This window comes from Marmota flaviventris, chromosome X (genome assembly GCF_047511675.1).
Source record: "Marmota flaviventris isolate mMarFla1 chromosome X, mMarFla1.hap1, whole genome shotgun sequence".
NCBI lineage: Eukaryota > Metazoa > Chordata > Mammalia > Rodentia > Sciuridae > Marmota > Marmota flaviventris.
Genome location: NC_092518.1, coordinates 66,793,492 through 66,811,095, shown reverse-complemented (window position 1 = coordinate 66,811,095; position 17,604 = coordinate 66,793,492). Strand labels below are relative to the sequence as shown.

At 32.7% G+C, this 17,604-nt stretch overlaps 1 protein-coding gene across 1 annotated transcript in view; it reads right to left on the bottom strand.

Annotated features, from left to right (window-relative positions):
* The window catches only part of LOC114091157 (sodium/hydrogen exchanger 2-like), a 90,370-nt gene that overhangs the window by 55,414 nt on the left and 17,352 nt on the right, over positions 1-17,604 (bottom strand). The window contains exons 4-5 of the mRNA XM_027933543.2: positions 13,694-13,911; positions 9,642-9,838 (exon numbers count right to left, since the gene is read on the bottom strand). Coding sequence (XP_027789344.2) covers positions 9,642-9,838; positions 13,694-13,911 — 415 coding nt within the window. The remainder of the gene's footprint in view (positions 1-9,641; positions 9,839-13,693; positions 13,912-17,604) is intronic.

Below are 17,604 nucleotides of genomic sequence, written 5' to 3'. Positions count from 1 at the left end.
CTGACTAGTTACTCAGTGGATGTCAGTGCCATTTGCTGAGAGACAGAGAGAGAATACATATGGATGGAGACATCAAATTCAAGTTGTTTAATAGTAGTATAAGATACATATCTGGACCTCAGCATAGATGTATGGTCCAGAAACAGACATTTGGAAGTTATCAGAATTTATTTTGTGTTTGAAGTTATTAGAATGAATGTCACCTAACAAAAAAGTGTCTAGTGATAATAGAATAATCAGTACCTAATTCTGGAGAATTCTAACATTTAGAGCTCCAGTAGAGGAGAATCAACTTGCAAAGAAGACTCAAAATTGCCCAGAATGAAAGAATCTCTGCTGTCAAGTTACATAATATTAAGAAAAAAAGAAAGTAACCTAACTTAAAAATACAGAAGTCCGTGGAAGCTTCAGCAGGAATGAATTTGTGAAAGAATAAGAACATAATCCAGACCTCAATTAAGAAAATTTTCTAGAGTTCACTCAGTCACAAGAATAATAAAAATAATAACTTATAAATGTAAAATTCTTTAAAATTTATATTACCATTATCATTATTTAATCTTTATAATAATGCAACCCTGAAATACAGACCTTGTATAATGTTTCTATTTTGAGGATATTGAATAAACAATGATGTATAAAATTAGAAGACTAGTCAGAAATGAAGTTGTGATTAGAACTCAGCTCTTCTGAGTTAGGGACAAACCTTGGCATGTGCCAAGCCCTGGGTTCAATCACCAGTATTGGGAGGAAAAATAAGCTTCTCTAATTTCAACTCTTGTTCTGTTTCTTACCAGAAGAAGAATCAAGGATAAAATAAATAAATGTTTACAGAGTATTTTCCACTACATCAGAGACAAAAATTCAAAAGAAATATTCTGATGGTGGACTTGGCACTATTAAAGCACATCATGACAATTCATCAAGCACCAATATGTAGAATAAAACACAGAACAAATTTTCTGTTGATGGGCTTTGATTCGTAAACAAAATGAAATTTTCTGCAAATATTTTAACCACTAGATGGTAGTGTAAAGACATGAAAGATTCTCTATTGCACAATGTCTCTTTGATTGCAATCATTATCTACTCAAAACATGTGAACCTCATCAAGTCTTAAAATGAATAAAAGAATTGCCTGCTCAAGTCTTAAAATGAATAAACGAATTATTTTCAGTAATAGGGAAACTGTAAATGTAAACTGATAAGGTAACTGAGAGTGGAATGCATTTGAAATATAAAATTAGAGGAGAATATGAGTGTTATGGACAAATTATACTCAGAGAATTTTGAAAGGTTGGGGAAATGGAAATTAAATCAATAACCTGGCTTTGCATTTTGAAGTGATATTTTACTACCTGACACATTCATTTAATTGAAGGCCAAGTGTTGCCTTAAAAAAATAAGTTTGAGGGTACTAGTTTAATACAAATCATTATTTTAAAATGAGAAAAAATGTTAAGTTTTAAAATATTTACTTAAAAATTGTCCTGTAATCCCAGAAGCTCAGGAGGTTGAGACATGTGGATCACAATTTCAAAGCCAGCCTCAGCAATGGTGAGACACTAAGCAACTCAGTGAGACCCTGTCTTCAATTAAAATATTAATAGGGCTGGGGATGTGGCTCAGTGATTGAGTGGCCCTGAGTTCAATCGCAAGTTCCCTACCAAAACTTTAATAACTAGGAATTTGTTTCATTCATTTTAGAGGAATAATTATTTTTGAAGGGAAGTTGGGTGGACAGAGCAAGATAGCAACTAAGATACTCTGGCAATTGTCTCCAAAGAGACACATCTAGTTGTATTGCAATTTTTATACTAAACTGTCTTCTTAAGAGCTAATTAAATCAGCTGAAAAATCACAGTGCCTGTTTTTTAGTATAATAAAACAGAGAAAATACACATATTGAAGAAAGAAATAAGGCAGGAGTTCCCATATTGCCCCTCACCAAAGTTTAAGTAGCACAGCGTAGAGAGGAGAGCTCCCATTTGAGGGAGGGAGAAGGAATTAAGCCAAGGCCTTAGTCTTTAAACCCAGTACCAAACCCTCCAGAGTGAGACCAGCATTGGGTAGAAATCAAAGGTCCTGTACACAGGACATTGTTGATGGATGTCTAGACTGGCCCCGGGATCAGGTGGAGACCTGCTCACTGATGGGACAGACTTGAGTTTTGTCCTACATAATTCATTGCAAGATTTTTAATGGATCTGAAGCATGCACACACACCTTCCCCAATGCTGCAGATCCCTACTGCAGTAAGACTAAAGTACAATTCATCTTAGGATAAGCCTTGGTGGCAAAGCGACCGACTACCACCTGTCCCCATTTTGGCAGCACAGCTATTACAGGATTAGTGCTTGCAGATTGAGCTAGAACTATGCCTGCACTAGGCAGAGACCTGTGCCCTAGTGGAATGGACCTAGGTTTTGGCCTATATCACCAGTAGCTGTGTTGTGATCTTTGCTGCACTTCTGAGACAGTGCAGGTCATTGTGGTTGTAAGATTCAAGTTGTATCCAGCCCAGCATCAGCTCATATGGCAAAAGGAATGAATTCACTTATACTATTCCAATATTGAGCATCATTTCATGGTGTTAAGACCCCATTTTCTGGGGGTAGTACAGTGTAGAAAACACAAGATTTTGCCCTGAAGCTTAATGTTGGGCTGATGAAACATAACAATGGTCAGAACCCAACAAATCTAATACCAAGGCCTGCCTGTGGATGGAGCCACTAGAATAGCACCTGTGCCAGGTGAAGACTGTTCCCAATCCATCAGACTTCTATTCTAGTTATCATCACCTGCAGCTGATTGAAGCACTCTTGTGGCTATGAGTTCATTTCAGCATTAGGAAACCCATAGTACTATAGGCCTTGACACTTCTCCAGTGCTACACTGGCCTTAGTGGTCTTTGGGATCAAGTTGTGACAAAGTGAGCAGCATGGGGCTGGTCCATCCACCGTGATTCTGTCCAGAATTCCACAGTGCCTGACTAGATGGCTAACTGTGAACTAGATCTTTAGTCCTACTCCAATGCCAGCAAGAGGCAAATGGGGATGAACTACACTTCCTAGAATCTCCCCAGTCTCACCTTAAAAACATATCAACTATGGATTAAAAATAAACCTTTACTTCAGTGGAAAAGATGAAGGGGTATGAAAGTAAGGGAGGGGAGATGGGAACAGGAAAGACAGTAGAATGAATCAGACATAACTTTCCTAGGTTCATATAGAATACATGACCAGTGTAACTCCACAACATGTACAACCACAAGAATGAGAATCTACTTAAAATAAGTTATATTTCATGAATGTATAATATGTCAAAGTACATTCTACTGTCATGTGTATCTGAATACAACAAATAAAAAAGTAAAACAAGAATAAATCTAGGCTTGGATTACCCTCTAGTAATGAGATGGTGAAAACAAACCAAGAGATAATTCCAGTAAAACCTGGACCTGGGAACCTGCACTACTGAAATAGTGTAAGTAAATACAGACTCAGGGAAACTATGCAGCCAACTTAAAATTTCCAGAGAGGCAGGCACAACCAAAGCCAGATTAGGAAGACTGGAACAAATATCTAATCCTTCAAAACCTGAATATCATCGTACACCAAAAAGCCTCAAGAACTTTCAGGAAACCATGACCTCATCTAATCATTAAAATGGCTGACAGAAATTGACCAGATAGAAATATATGGGAGATCTCACAGAGAGTTTAGGACAACTAGTTTAAGGGAACTCAATGAACTTGAGGAAAACATGTAAAAATATTTTAATGTTTAAAAGAGAAATTTAACAGAGAAATCAAATCTATTAGGAAAAAATGTACTCAGATAAATGAAAAACATGATAGAAAGCATTAATAGCAAGATAGATCAAACAGAAGAAAGAATCAGTGAACTTGAGGATGAGATATTCAAACATTCACTGTCAAAGAGGGAAAAAAGAATGGAACATATTGGGAGAGTATTAAAAGAAAATATCTGGGTTGTAGTGTTTCAAGAGTAATTTGAGAATGCAAAAGTGTAAAAATCTTATTAAAAATGATAACAGAGAACTTCCCAAGACTAAATGATATAAATATCCAGAGTCAAGAAGGTTAAAGGTCAATAATCAGATTTAACACTAAAGAGTCGACCCCAAGATAGCGTATAATCTAGCTCTAAAAGATATTTTCAAGGCTACAAAAGTAAAGACACCAACTATCAAAGTCCCTCGGTCCACCTGAGAGAAAACATGTGAAAAGAAGCCTTGTGGGCCAAAAGAGTGGCATGAGATTTTAATAATGCTTAAGGAAAAATAAACGTGCCAAATAAGAACACTGTACCCAGCAAAACCATCCTCTAAAAATTAAGAATAGATAAAGACCTTCCTAGCTAAACACAAGCTGAGAGTATCTTTAATATAGCTGTCCTACAAGAAATGCTAAAGGAAATTTGCTGGGAGCCATTAGCCAAGTAGGTATGACAATTTCCTTGCCAGCGTACCCCATGTTGCAGTGACATTGAATGTAGGTGACCTTGCTCAAGGACCAGGGCGGATTAGGGTGTTCCCGGTTTAGGATTATTCCTGCTGGGAATAGGGCGTATCCTGCTGCCTGAGTTCCCCTTGAGTTCTCACGAGATTCAGACAGTATCTTTTGGGAGATAGAAGCCCAGTGGAGGTGGATTTGGGCAGAGAACGTGGATTTCCCCAGAACGTGATTGTAGACGGCTGGTGTGAGTTCCGGAATAAAGAGTTGCTGTTTGAATCTACAAGCTGTGTGGTGGCTCGTGATTGTGTGCCCAGCCAGACTGCGGCAGAAATTCTTCAAATGAAAAAAATAATAATAATAAAAGAAGAAGAAACAATAATGAGTAAGGAGAAAAAGGTAGAAAACTCAGTGTTCATATTAGTCATATAGGAAATTTCAGAATGTTCTAATATCGTGAATATGGTGAATAAGTCAGTATCTATACTAAAAAATCTAAAATAGCAATTAAAATTAATATTACCAAACTTAATATGTGTGCAGGCCTGCTATCCCTGCTACTCTATAAGATGAGGCAGGAGGATACCAAATTTAAGACCAGCCCTGGGAAATTTATGAGACTCTGTATCAAAGTAAAATAAAAAAGGCTGTGAATGTAGCTCAGTGGTAAAGCATCCCTGGGTTCTGTCACCAGTAATTTTAAGAGATAGATGGATATAGAATGTAAAATGGAATATTAAATATTCAAAGTATGGAAAGAAATGGAGTGTAAGGGTACAGTTTCTTTCTTCCATATGCTTATTAATGCATTATAGTTGTACATATTTTCTTCCCTCCTCAAATGAGATTTGATAGTACATATTTGCACATGTACACAATACAAAATGTAACAGTATAATTTGGCCAGTATCACTCCCAGCACTTCCCCACTCCTTCCCCATCTCCCAACTCTTGGTAAATTTCTTCTACTGATCTGCCTTTGATTTACATGAGATCCATCTCCACCTTTTTTTTTCTATTTTTCTCTCCAGCTTCCACTGAGAATAAACATCCCTGGAATTCTACCCAGCCACAAAAAGAATGAAAACATGTCATTTTCTGGCATGGAACTAGAGAAACATAATACTAAGTGAAGTAAGCCAAACTCAGAAAGAAAAGGGTTGAATGTTTCTCACATGCAAAAGATAGAGAAAAATGTGGAATGAAAAAGAGGGGGGATCTCATAAAAATAAAAGGGAGAGGAATTGACTAGGGGAAAGGGATAAAGGGATAGGGAGGAGAGGAGGGAGGGAAAAGGGAAGTGCTGGAGAATTAAATGGAATACATTACATTATGTGCACATATGAATATGTCACAATGAACCCCATTATTAGGTATAATTATAATTCACCAATAGAAGCATTTTTAAAATATATCATTAGAAATAAATGCACTAGAAGCTAAAATCTAACACAAAATATCAATGAAACAAAGGGCTAGCTCTTCAAAAATATAATATTGACCAAGTCTTAGCTAAACTAAGAAAAAGAGAAATGACTCAAAGTCAGAGATGAAATGGAAGACTTAACTAGCACCACAGAAATGCAAAGGATCTTTAAAGAACTATACACCAAAATATGGCAACCTAGAAAAAAATGGACAAGTTCCAGGACACCTACACTTTATCAAAATTGAATTGTGAAGAAAGAATTCATCAATGTTGCATGATACAAAATCAATATAACAACATATTAGAAATATTGTTCACCATTATCAAGCAGTATTCATCCTAGGGATTAAAGGATGATTTAGCATATGTAAATCAATAAACATGGTATACTACATCATCATAATGAATAATAAAAACCATATGACCAAAGGGAAGGGGTATGAGGGTAAGAAGATAATAGAATGAATGGCACATTATAATCCTATGTGCATATATAATTACATGATCCATGTAATCCTACATCATGTACAACCATAAGAATGAGAAGTTATACTCCATTTATGTAATTATGTATCAAAATGCATTCTATTGTCATGTATAACTAATTAGAACAAATAATTTTTAAAAAATGATATGACCATCTCAATAGATGAAAAAAATTCAGCTTATAATGTTCATCATCTCTTCATAATAAAATCACTGAACAAATTAGGTGTACTGTTAATGTCTTACTAAATGAAGAAAAATTGAAAGTTGCTTAAAATTGTGACCAAAAAAATGATGCCCACCTTCATCACTTTTATTGAATGCAGTGGCAGAAGTCCTAACCTGAACAATGAGGCAAAAGAAAGAAACTGAGAGCATATAAGTTGGAAAAGAAGTCAAACTGTCACTGATTATAGATTATGTTATCCTACATATAGAAAATTCCAACAAACCTACTGAAATTATAACTATTAGAACTAATAAATGAATTCGTCAATGTTGCATGATACAAAATTAATATACAAAAATGATAGTGTCACTATATACCAATCGTAAATTATTTGAAATAGAAACTAATAAACCAATCTCATGTAAAATAGCTACAAAATATAATATTTAGAAATAAATTTAAGCAGAAGTGGAAGTTCTCCATAATAAGTATCATAAGACATTAATGAAAAAAATTGGAAAGAACACAAAAAGGATATCCTTTGTTCATAGATTGGAGGAATAAATATTGATATTAAACACATAAAACCCAAAATGATCTGCATATTTAATGCAATCCCATGGAAATACTATTTGCATTCTTCACAAAACTAGAAATAACAATCTCAAACATTTATATAGTATTTCAATACACTTCAAATACCCAAAGCCATCCTGAGGAAAAGGTTAAGCAGGAGGCATTATACCACTTGAGTTCAAAATATACTACAAAGTTGTAGTCACTGAAATTACATGATATTGAAATACATATAGACACATAAACAAAGAGAACAGAGTAAGAATCCAGACGTAATCCACAGTGAATTGATTTTCCCCAAAGTTTCTAAAAACAGGCATAGGAGAAAGATAATCTTTTCAACAAATGATGCTGGCAAAAAAATTGGACATCCACAATTAAAAGAATAAAACTAGACTTTTATATTTCACTATTTACCTAAATGAACTCAAAATAAATTAAATATTTAAGTGCAAGATCTGAAACTAGAAATCACTAGAAGAAAACAGAAGGGAAACCCTTCAGGGTATATAGTTTGCCAAGATTTTTAGGATAAGACCCCAAAACACAAGAAAAACTACCAAGATTATACAAATTGGATTAATTCAAACTAAAAATCTTAGCACATCAAAGGTAACACTTAAAAGAGTGAAGAGACAAACAATAGAATGGAGAAAATACTTTCAGCCAAGAAGAAATTGACACCTAGATTATAAAAAAGAAGTCCAAAAACTCAATATTGAAAAACCAAATAACCATTTAAAAGTGGGAAATAAATGCAAATAGATATTTCCCAAAGTGGGACATATAATTTGGCAATAGGTATATAAAAAGGGGCTCAACATCACTAATCACAGAGACATTTAAATTAAAAAAAAAGTGAAATATCACTCTGACTAGCTATTCTCATACCGTCTAAAGGTAACAAATGCTGGTGAGGATATGGAGAAAAGGGTTGGTGGAAATAGAAATTGGTAAAGCTATTATGGAAAATATTATGGAGATTCCTTAATTAATTAAAAAATTAATTAACATGAAATCCCACAATTCCACTACTGAATACACTTCCAAAGGGAATGAAATGTTGTTGAAGAAATATCTCCATCCTGTGGTAATTGCTGCATGATTTACAATAGCCAAGAAATGGAAACACTCCAATTATTTGTCCATAAATGAACAGATAAAGAAAATGTGGAACATATTTATGATGGAATACTATTTGGCCATAAACAGAATGAAATTTGCAACAACATGGATGGAACCAGAGTTATTGTGTTAACTGAAATAATACAGGTACAGAAATACAGGTGCTATATGATCTCACTCATATGTGGAATCTAGAAATATTTATATCAGGGATGCAAGTTTAGTCCAGTGGTAGAGCAGTTTTTCTACCATCCATGAGACTTTGGGTTCAATCATCAGCACCTTAACATAAATTTAAAAAATAACTAGTTTTTCATAGCAACTGAGAATAGAATGGTAATTATCAGAGGCTGGGGAAAATAGGAGTGTTGAAGTGATTGGGAAAATTTGGCCAATGAGTACTATTTTAGTTCACTAAGAGTAAGAAGTTCTGTTGTGCTATTGCATCAGCTGGGTGACCATAGATAAAAAATAATGTACTTTTTATTTCACAAAGCTGTAAGAAAAGACTTTGAAGATCTTTACCATAAACAAATACTAAATATTTGAGAAATATTTGAGAAAACTTATATGTTTAACTTGATTTAAACATTTCACAATGTATGTATTGAAACCTAACCTGTATGTATGTATGTATGTATATATATATAATATATAATATATAATATATATATATATATATATATATATATATATATAGTTTTATATGTATCAACTAAAAAAAAAACTTAAAGAAAAATTAAAGGGAAGTCTACTCAACTCAAATTTCCTGACTTGTCTTACCCCTAGCACACATACATGTACACATGGAGAAATATCCACTGTCATTATTCTAGTAAAAATACAATTTGCCAAATAATCATATACAATACCATTTAGTAAATGAATATATTTTTATACATTTTTTCTAAGAATCTTTATAATAATTTTGCAAAACTAAAGTAAATTATATTAGAATTTAAGACAAATGATCATATGCAAATGGCCAAAGGGTAATTTAAGAACAGAATTTTCATAGAATTAAAATCTTAAAATATTTTATTTATATCCCTGTCTGCCCTCAACTCCAATCTTACCATTTTAAGTAGCTAAATATTGGTTGTCATCCACTTGAAAAAAAAATGCTGCATCCTCCTCTTCCCCTATTGAATTAAGATCAATTTCACTTCAGATTCTGTAAAAGTCCAGCTTTAGTTATGATAGAAGCTATTTCACATATTTTAATTGTCTCTCTTAAATCTATAATACCTAATTTCAAGGTCCTAATAGAGAACGTTGGTTTTGAATTTTTTGTTTTTTGTTTGTTTGTTTTTGTTTTGTTTTGTTTTCTTTATCTGAGTGGAAGACTTCAAATTGCACTACTTTAGTAGTTTGTTTACCTGCACAAAAACAGTAAAAAGGATAACAACTGTAGTTGCTGCAATGAAGAGCTTCTTTCTGGAAAATTCTGGAAGCAGGAAAACAAGAGAGAAGCAGATTGCTCCCCTAAGTCCCCCATAGGCTATAATAAACTGGTCCTTTCTGGTCACTGTATTCATATGACATTTGCTCACGAAGAAAGTCAACACAAGAACTCCTAAATGTTTCAATAAAAAGAGGAGAGGAGCTAATTAATCAGCAGAAATAATGTTAAAATTATGTTGTAATAAATTGGTTTTGAACTAGTTTAGAATTCTAAGGGCTTGTGATCAATAATTTAAAATCTTAAACTAATTAAGCAACTTAGAGGTTTAGTTTATAAAATTACATTCAGAGAGTTTACTTTAAATAGTTGCATTTTTGTTTTGATTTGTTTTGTTGTTTTTTTTTTATTCTTATCATTCTTGGTTTTTAGAATTTAAGCCATACTTGTTTTCCTTGGGCCCACAAGGATTCTCTAGGGTACACTTTAAAAGCAATCTCCAGGGGCTGGGGCTGTGTGGCTCAGTGGTAGAGCACTTGCCTGGCATGTGTGAGGCACTGGGTTCGATTCTCAGCACCGCATATAAATAAATAAAATAAAAGGTCTATCAACAACTAGAAAATATTTTTCAAAAAAAGCAAACTCCACAAACAAAATGTAACATTTCTATTCGGTCTTATAAATGCTACTGATCAGATACAAGCTTATGAACTAAAAGCTAAAGAATGTGACCTGTGCAATAATTCCATATAGTTCAAGGCTTTCAATAAGGGTGTTTTTTTTTGTTGTTGTTGTTGTTGTTTTGGTTTTTTTTTTTTTTTTTTTTTTTTAACATCTACCTAGGATCCAGGGTTCTGAGAACCTCAGCTAAAATTTTTAATTACTCACATTTCATTATCATCTCAAAATCTAACCTTGGCGAAGATAGAAGTATTAGATCATGTACTAATACAATTTGAGACCCAAGTGAATCATTTGTCCCACAGATCATATTATACTACTATACTTGAGTTATATTTCACTCCTTTTCCCTCTCCTTTCAATATGCAGTACATCTTGAACATTTTTCTGTAAGTAGGTTTATCAAATAATTTATTTCAAGACCAGAAAGAAAATACAAGATCCCTTGACAGGAGTACTGAAAATCGGGATTATTTTATGCAAATTTTTAATTATTCGTTACATTAATGCATAGTATTGGAGTTCATTCCGACATAATTATACAAGAATGGGATACAATTTGATCCAATTCAGTCCCCAAGAATTCCTCTATCTCTCCCGTCTTCCCACTCCCTGTTAGTGGAAAGCACAGATTCTTACGGAAAATTTGAGCTGAAATAAGTTGTTGGACAGACAGTTCTGACTAAATTGATTTACGTTAAAAAAAATCTCAGATTCTCTGCCTTTGAGTATAGCAATTTAAGGTGCCATAGGGTTGATTTGCAACCATTTGTGGATGATCAAAAAATTTATCTATTTCTATTATTTAAAACATTGGAATTAAATTTAAGTATTTTTACATGGTGAAATGAAAATATAGTCAAGCCATTAGAATAGATATAATGAAAATAATAACTAAATTCTCTCAAAAGTCCAGAGACTTGAAAAATGTAAATTTTTTTAAATTGTTGAATTCTTTTTAGCTCTTTTAATTCACTATTTTGTTACTACAAAAGCAGAAGGAACTCTTAGAGAAAAATTAAAATATGCAAAGAAAGAACATAATACTCATAATCTCACCCATTCTAAGAAAACAATTGCTAATACTTTAGAATAAAACTTTCCAAATCCACATGATTATGTTTATATTATTATTTTTCTAGTAGTTTGTTTTAACCACTCCCTTATTTTTGAACATTTAGATATTCCAATAAATGTCTAAATCTATATAATACATTCTTATTCTGTATTGAAATTGACAGTACTCAAATATAGTGACACTATAATCATTTTGAACCAAATTACAATTTTATCCAAGTTGACATGTAATCTAGCACACTTTGAGTCAAACTACATTAAGTAAACTTAGTTGATTATCTTCAACTAATCAAAATTGACAGAAATCTGGTGTTTTAGTTTTGATTTTTACTGATCTCATATAGGCACCCAAATCAAAAGGAATAAGAATATTCTGATGTACCAACTACTAATGCGTAATTTCAGAGACTTGAAAAAATAACATTTAACATAGCTAATTTCCAAAGGGAAAAGAGAATATGGCCTACAGCTTACCTCTTCCATTCATTTATAGGCACAGCCTTAAATCAAATTTTGATGCCAGGCTTATGTAATTACAGATTCCTCACTGACTATGTTGTAAGAAGCATTTATGTATTTCCTCATACTAGATGCAGTGATCATCTATATATTATAGTTCAGAAATAAGAAAATATTGGAAACAGGATCTATTTTTTTCTTCTGAATTTTCACAGAAATCAATTTATAAAAACCTATAGAAATATTGACCTTCTTCTCTAGTTGTAGCTTTTTTGCTAGGTGTTAACATTTTTTAAAAAAAACAAAACATTCTCACTTATCCTTGGTATTAACCTTGGTATCCTCTTTCCTGTGAGTTTTTATCATAGCATATGGACACAAAGTAGATTTTTTAAATCTGATTTTATCTTAAAAGTTGTGTAGGTTTTTTTTAAAGAACATTTTAAAACTCTAGTGAGATTTTCCAGTGGGCTAGACTAAGCCATAAATAGCCTTCTATGAACCTGTATGACATTCACCTGATAATTTCACTGTTAATGTCTAACCTACACACATTTTAATGGATAATAAAGCATACCCTGACCTCTCTTATTATTCATCCTTGAAACCCTAAGCAATTTTCCTAATGTGCTTCTCAGTATTGTTAAAGTAAGTTTCATAGCCTCCAACAAAAAGTCTGCAATGATTTTGTTCATTTGTGGAGGAGGAGACATAAATGTCAAGAAAAGATGATAAAGTATAAACTGAATTCCCATGAAGACTGTAAACCATGAGATTAAAGAGAAATCTCAGTTTAATTAGCAATGAAGGTGTGATTTTTTAGAATGAAAAATATACTATACATGCATATTTCACCTTGGTACAAATGGTATTTTTTTACTATAAGAATTGAACTGAGAAATATTTAGTTTCACCCAACAGTAAAGTCATATATCAGGTAGGACTTGGGAGGACACTAGATGTCACTCAGCTTCCACTAGAGTTTGAGTAAAAGATGAAGAATATATATTTAACTGATAGACTCAGCATTCCCCAAGCCATAGCCAGTACTTCAATAATACTGATGAAACGATACCAGCGTGCTACATATGTACATGAAAGAATGAAAAGTTAAAACAACAGTGCCGAAAGTTGTAGGTGACTTTATCCTTTCTTTGTAATTTGGGATGAGGCTGGCAGATGTAAACACTCAGAAAAGAATCATAAAAACTGCTCAGCTTTTATCCTAGCAATAGCAGTAGTACTGGGTACAAATTCTTAGTAGTATTTCTTGGAGCATTTGTATTTTGTTATATTATTACATATTATAACATCATTATTACTAATAATATTCAACTTCACTGCTGCAGCTGCAGCAATTGTTAATAGTAGTAAAAAATTACTATTAGTTTTAATTGTTAATAGTAGTAAAAAACTAATAGTAGTAAAAAAACTGAGAGCTTTTAATATACCTGGTTCTTTGCTAACCTCTTTGACTGGATTAGCTCATGTAATTCTTATAATGGCTGGCAGAATTTGTTAGTATCAACACCACTTGCAATTTAAAGTTGAAGAAGCTAAGGCCTAGAATGATTTTATAAATTTGTCAAAGCCACAAGGCTCGAGGGTAAAACTAGGATTTTAATTGAGGTAGTCTATTTCCATAGCCTGTTTCCTAATATTGCTATTAAATTCTTCCTACATAAATGAAAATATATAATAGTCTGCCTATAGAATTATAGAAAATAAGCATATTTAAATATTTAATTCCATGCTTCTAGCACAATCCAAAGTTTAGTCAGCATAGTTTTATGTAAATAACATTTACCGTACCTGATGCTCTCCATATAAGACAAAAAAAGACAGTGAAACAAATGTAAGGCCAATTCCATTCATGGTTATTTCCAATGGTAGAAACACCAAGGAAGATGAAGATAAGAGTGTCACTAACACTGCTCCACATCTTCATAAAATACTTGATAGTAGTATGGGACTTCTGAGAAATGTTAGCTTCCACATAACGTTTCATGCTCATAGCACAAGTGATAATTCTAAAGAAGGAAAAATAATGTGTGAGAATAGCACTTGCATTTAACTATAATGCAAGGTAATCATACAAACATTATTGAAGAATCAGAATTTCTGTTACTCAAGGTACTTTACTGTGTTACAGAATATGAAAACATGCCAGTTTCCAAGTTTTATACAATAACATTTCTAAGACTATCAAATATTTAGCTTTCAAAATAGGTGACAATTTCTATGTCCTTTTGTGTGCTGAGAGCAAGTTGCTGGCTTTATCATTTTTGACATTGTCTAATCTCTCCTACTCAAATAAGATTACATTGATAGTTTCTAATCATTAGTTGGCAGTAAATCACTAAGAGCTAAATGCTAAGAATAAAAACTTGATCCTTATAGATTCTAAAGTGCTGCAGTGTTATTAATAAAAATAATATTTTATACTCAGGGATGTTTTGACTATTGTATTCTATCCACCACATTTTCAAAATTATGATTTTATCCTCCTGTCTAGTAAGCCTTTCCAGTCATCCTCAAGAGTATTTTAACACGCCTTTCCATTCACCAAAATGGTTTCATTCCTACAAGCTTTTATTTCTATTTTTTATCATTGTGGGGAAAGATATTCAGACAACAACTTGGAGAGGAGCAGCAAGGGACAGGGATAGAGAGAACATTGTACACAAAATGAACAACAACCGGTTAGTTCCCCATACTAAATTATTTTAAAATAATTCTTTACTGTGGGTGTGGCGAAAAGTGGTAGTCATTCAAATAATCTGCACAGAAGTCAGAATCTTCAATAAAAACAGAAATTCTACCACCTGTAGTAAAACTTTTTTTTTTCCTAAATGCAGAAATCCTAGAAAATGACTCACATTAAAAACCAGAAGGGTCATAATGCCAAAGGAGAAATGTGGGAATCACACTAACTAACCTGTAGGTCAACTATAGATTTGCACAGGGCCAGTCAACAAACAACTAAATCTTGTAATCTGACACTCTGGGGCATAGAACCATAGGTTCTTAAATCTTACACTAATTTTCCCTTGAAATGTACCCTGGAAATGAAAAGAAGATTACCCTATATAAAAACAAAAATAGTAGGTGAGGCAGAGATCTGCAAAGAACTGGGTTCAAGTTTCAGCCCTACTAAAATCCACAATCACAAAGGGGAGAGGCTCTGGTTCAATCCCTAGAAACAAATCAAGACACTTCCCCTCCCCTTATTTAATAACAGTAGGAATTTACTGACAATTTTCCTTAAAGTTACTGCAAGTTCTCTGATATTGCTCCACTCAAATTAAACCCATGAAATACACTTAGAGTCTAATGGGCTTAAGGTCATTAATGATTAAAAAATGTCATTCAACAAGCTTAGTTTATAATTTTTACCCACATATATCTATTTATATAAATTATAACTAATATTTCTTCAGTGCTTAATCTTTATAAGTATGTATCCTAATTGTTTTATGTATTTTTCTCAAACTCTCATTTCCACTGTTATGAAACACTTATTATCTCCATGCTAGCAATAAGGGAGATATGGAGATTAAATAAGCTGCTCAAGACAGTAAGCTGCAGAGCTGTCTCCAGATCTGCCTCTAGACCCCATTCACTTAATCCCCTGGATATATATTTGAAAACACACACAAGGTATTTTTTTACAAATTCTGTTTAATACTTTTCAAGAATGGCACATTCAACCAACATGATATTTTGCTTTTCAATTTCTTGAAAGTTACATTTCCTACCTGATTTGCTTTTCTCTATTTCCTTTCATTAATTGAATTCTGAATTCAGCATCAATTCAATATAAATTCTCCCACTACTACTTTTAAAGAAACATTGGTGGTGAGTGATGGCCTGTAATCCCAGTGAACCTGGAGGCTGAGGCAAGATGAGCACAAATTCAAAGCTAGTACTGGGACTTAAGCAGACCCTCAGCAACTCAGCTAAAATAAAAATAAAAAAGGACTAGGGACGTAGTTCAATGGTAAAGCATTATGGGTTCAACCCAGTACCACCCCCCAAAAAATGGTGGCTATCTACTCTGGAAACAACAGAAGGAAGAGAAGAATATAACAAATTTCTCTGATGTTTCCTTTTTCCTCACACCAAATCAAAAAGAAACACTTTCTGGTGATTATATCTATGTTTGAAGGCTTTATTTCAAAGTATTTCCTATACTTAAAATCAAATTGTTACATATATATATGTGTGTGTGTGTGTGTGTGTGTGTGTGTGTGTGTGTATAACATATATGTACATAGGGAAATATATATATATATATATATATATATATATATATATATATATATATATATAATTTTATCTGTCAAATTGTATCTTCTCTCTAGTCAGCTTAATAATAAAGAACTCTCTCTCCTGCCATTGTTACATAGTGTTGCTTCTTTATTCTCTATCATTTTGGGGCTCCTTCCAGAAACTGAAAGATTTCATTTTGATGTACAATGTTTCAAAATATAATTTTCACATATTTTTAATTTGACTATTTTCATTTTAATCTCAGCTAATAGATAATCTTTTTAAAATGTTTTTTTAAATGATTATTTTTTATGCTCTGCTAAGAATCAAAACCAATGCCGCACACATGCTAGGCAAGCACTCTGCCACAGAGCTACAAAGTATATAATCTTAATCAATTATTAAACAGTATTTTTAAAATGTGATAGCCAAGTATCTACTTTCAATTTGTTACAGAATTATTTTAAGTTGTAGTTCTATGTGCAAATTTTGAAGGTGAGAACTGAGTTCCTGTCACAAATTTGTCTCATGAACAACAATTTTTATTTGTCCAGTGAAACTTTATCTATTTTCATATTTTAAAATTCCTATATCATAAAAATACTTAAAATTAGGTAGGTACCAAAAGTTTTAAATGAATTGTCAAATGCTAATCAATGCCAAGAGAATACATGTTCTTATTATTTTCACTGTTAAATAATCTTTTTATTGATTTTTTTAGCTATACATTAGAATTCAATTTGACTATTATAAAAACATAAAATATAATTTCTCTAATTCAGTCCCTTGTACATCCCATTTTCCTTCCCTCCCTCCCTCTCCCTGTTCCCTTCTCTCTACTCTACTGAACTTTCTGCCATTTACCCATACTTGTTTTTTAATTAATTTCTTGTGAATGTGCATGATGGTGAGATTCACTATAGTGTATTCATATATGTACATAGGAAAGTTAGGTCAGATTCATCCCACTGCACTTTCCTTTTCCCATCAATTCTCCTTCCCCCTCAATCCTCTTCCACTATCTCACTGATCTTTCTTCTATTTTGATGAAATCTCCCCTTCCTTTTTTTCCCTCTTTTTCCTTATTAAACAATACCTTCTAATAAATAGCTTTTGGTGACTTGATATTTATATTCAATTTCTTGTTTTCCTATCTGTTACCATGTAGGTTTTATTTTCATTTTCTATTCTGGAAAAAATTAAAACAGTTCAGCATCTAAAAATGTATTCTCCCTCAGGTCAATTTTTGATTGTTTGAGTAAATGGTATAATAAAATCCTCAGGGAGCATGATGAACATTGATCATCTGCTAAAATTCCTGAAATACTATATGCTTCCTGATGTCTGAGTAAAATATATTTCTTTGTTTTCAGCTTTGAGTGTCTTAAAGATGTTAACTAATTAAAATATTACCAAGACAATATTACTGCCATAATAAATGAACTATGACT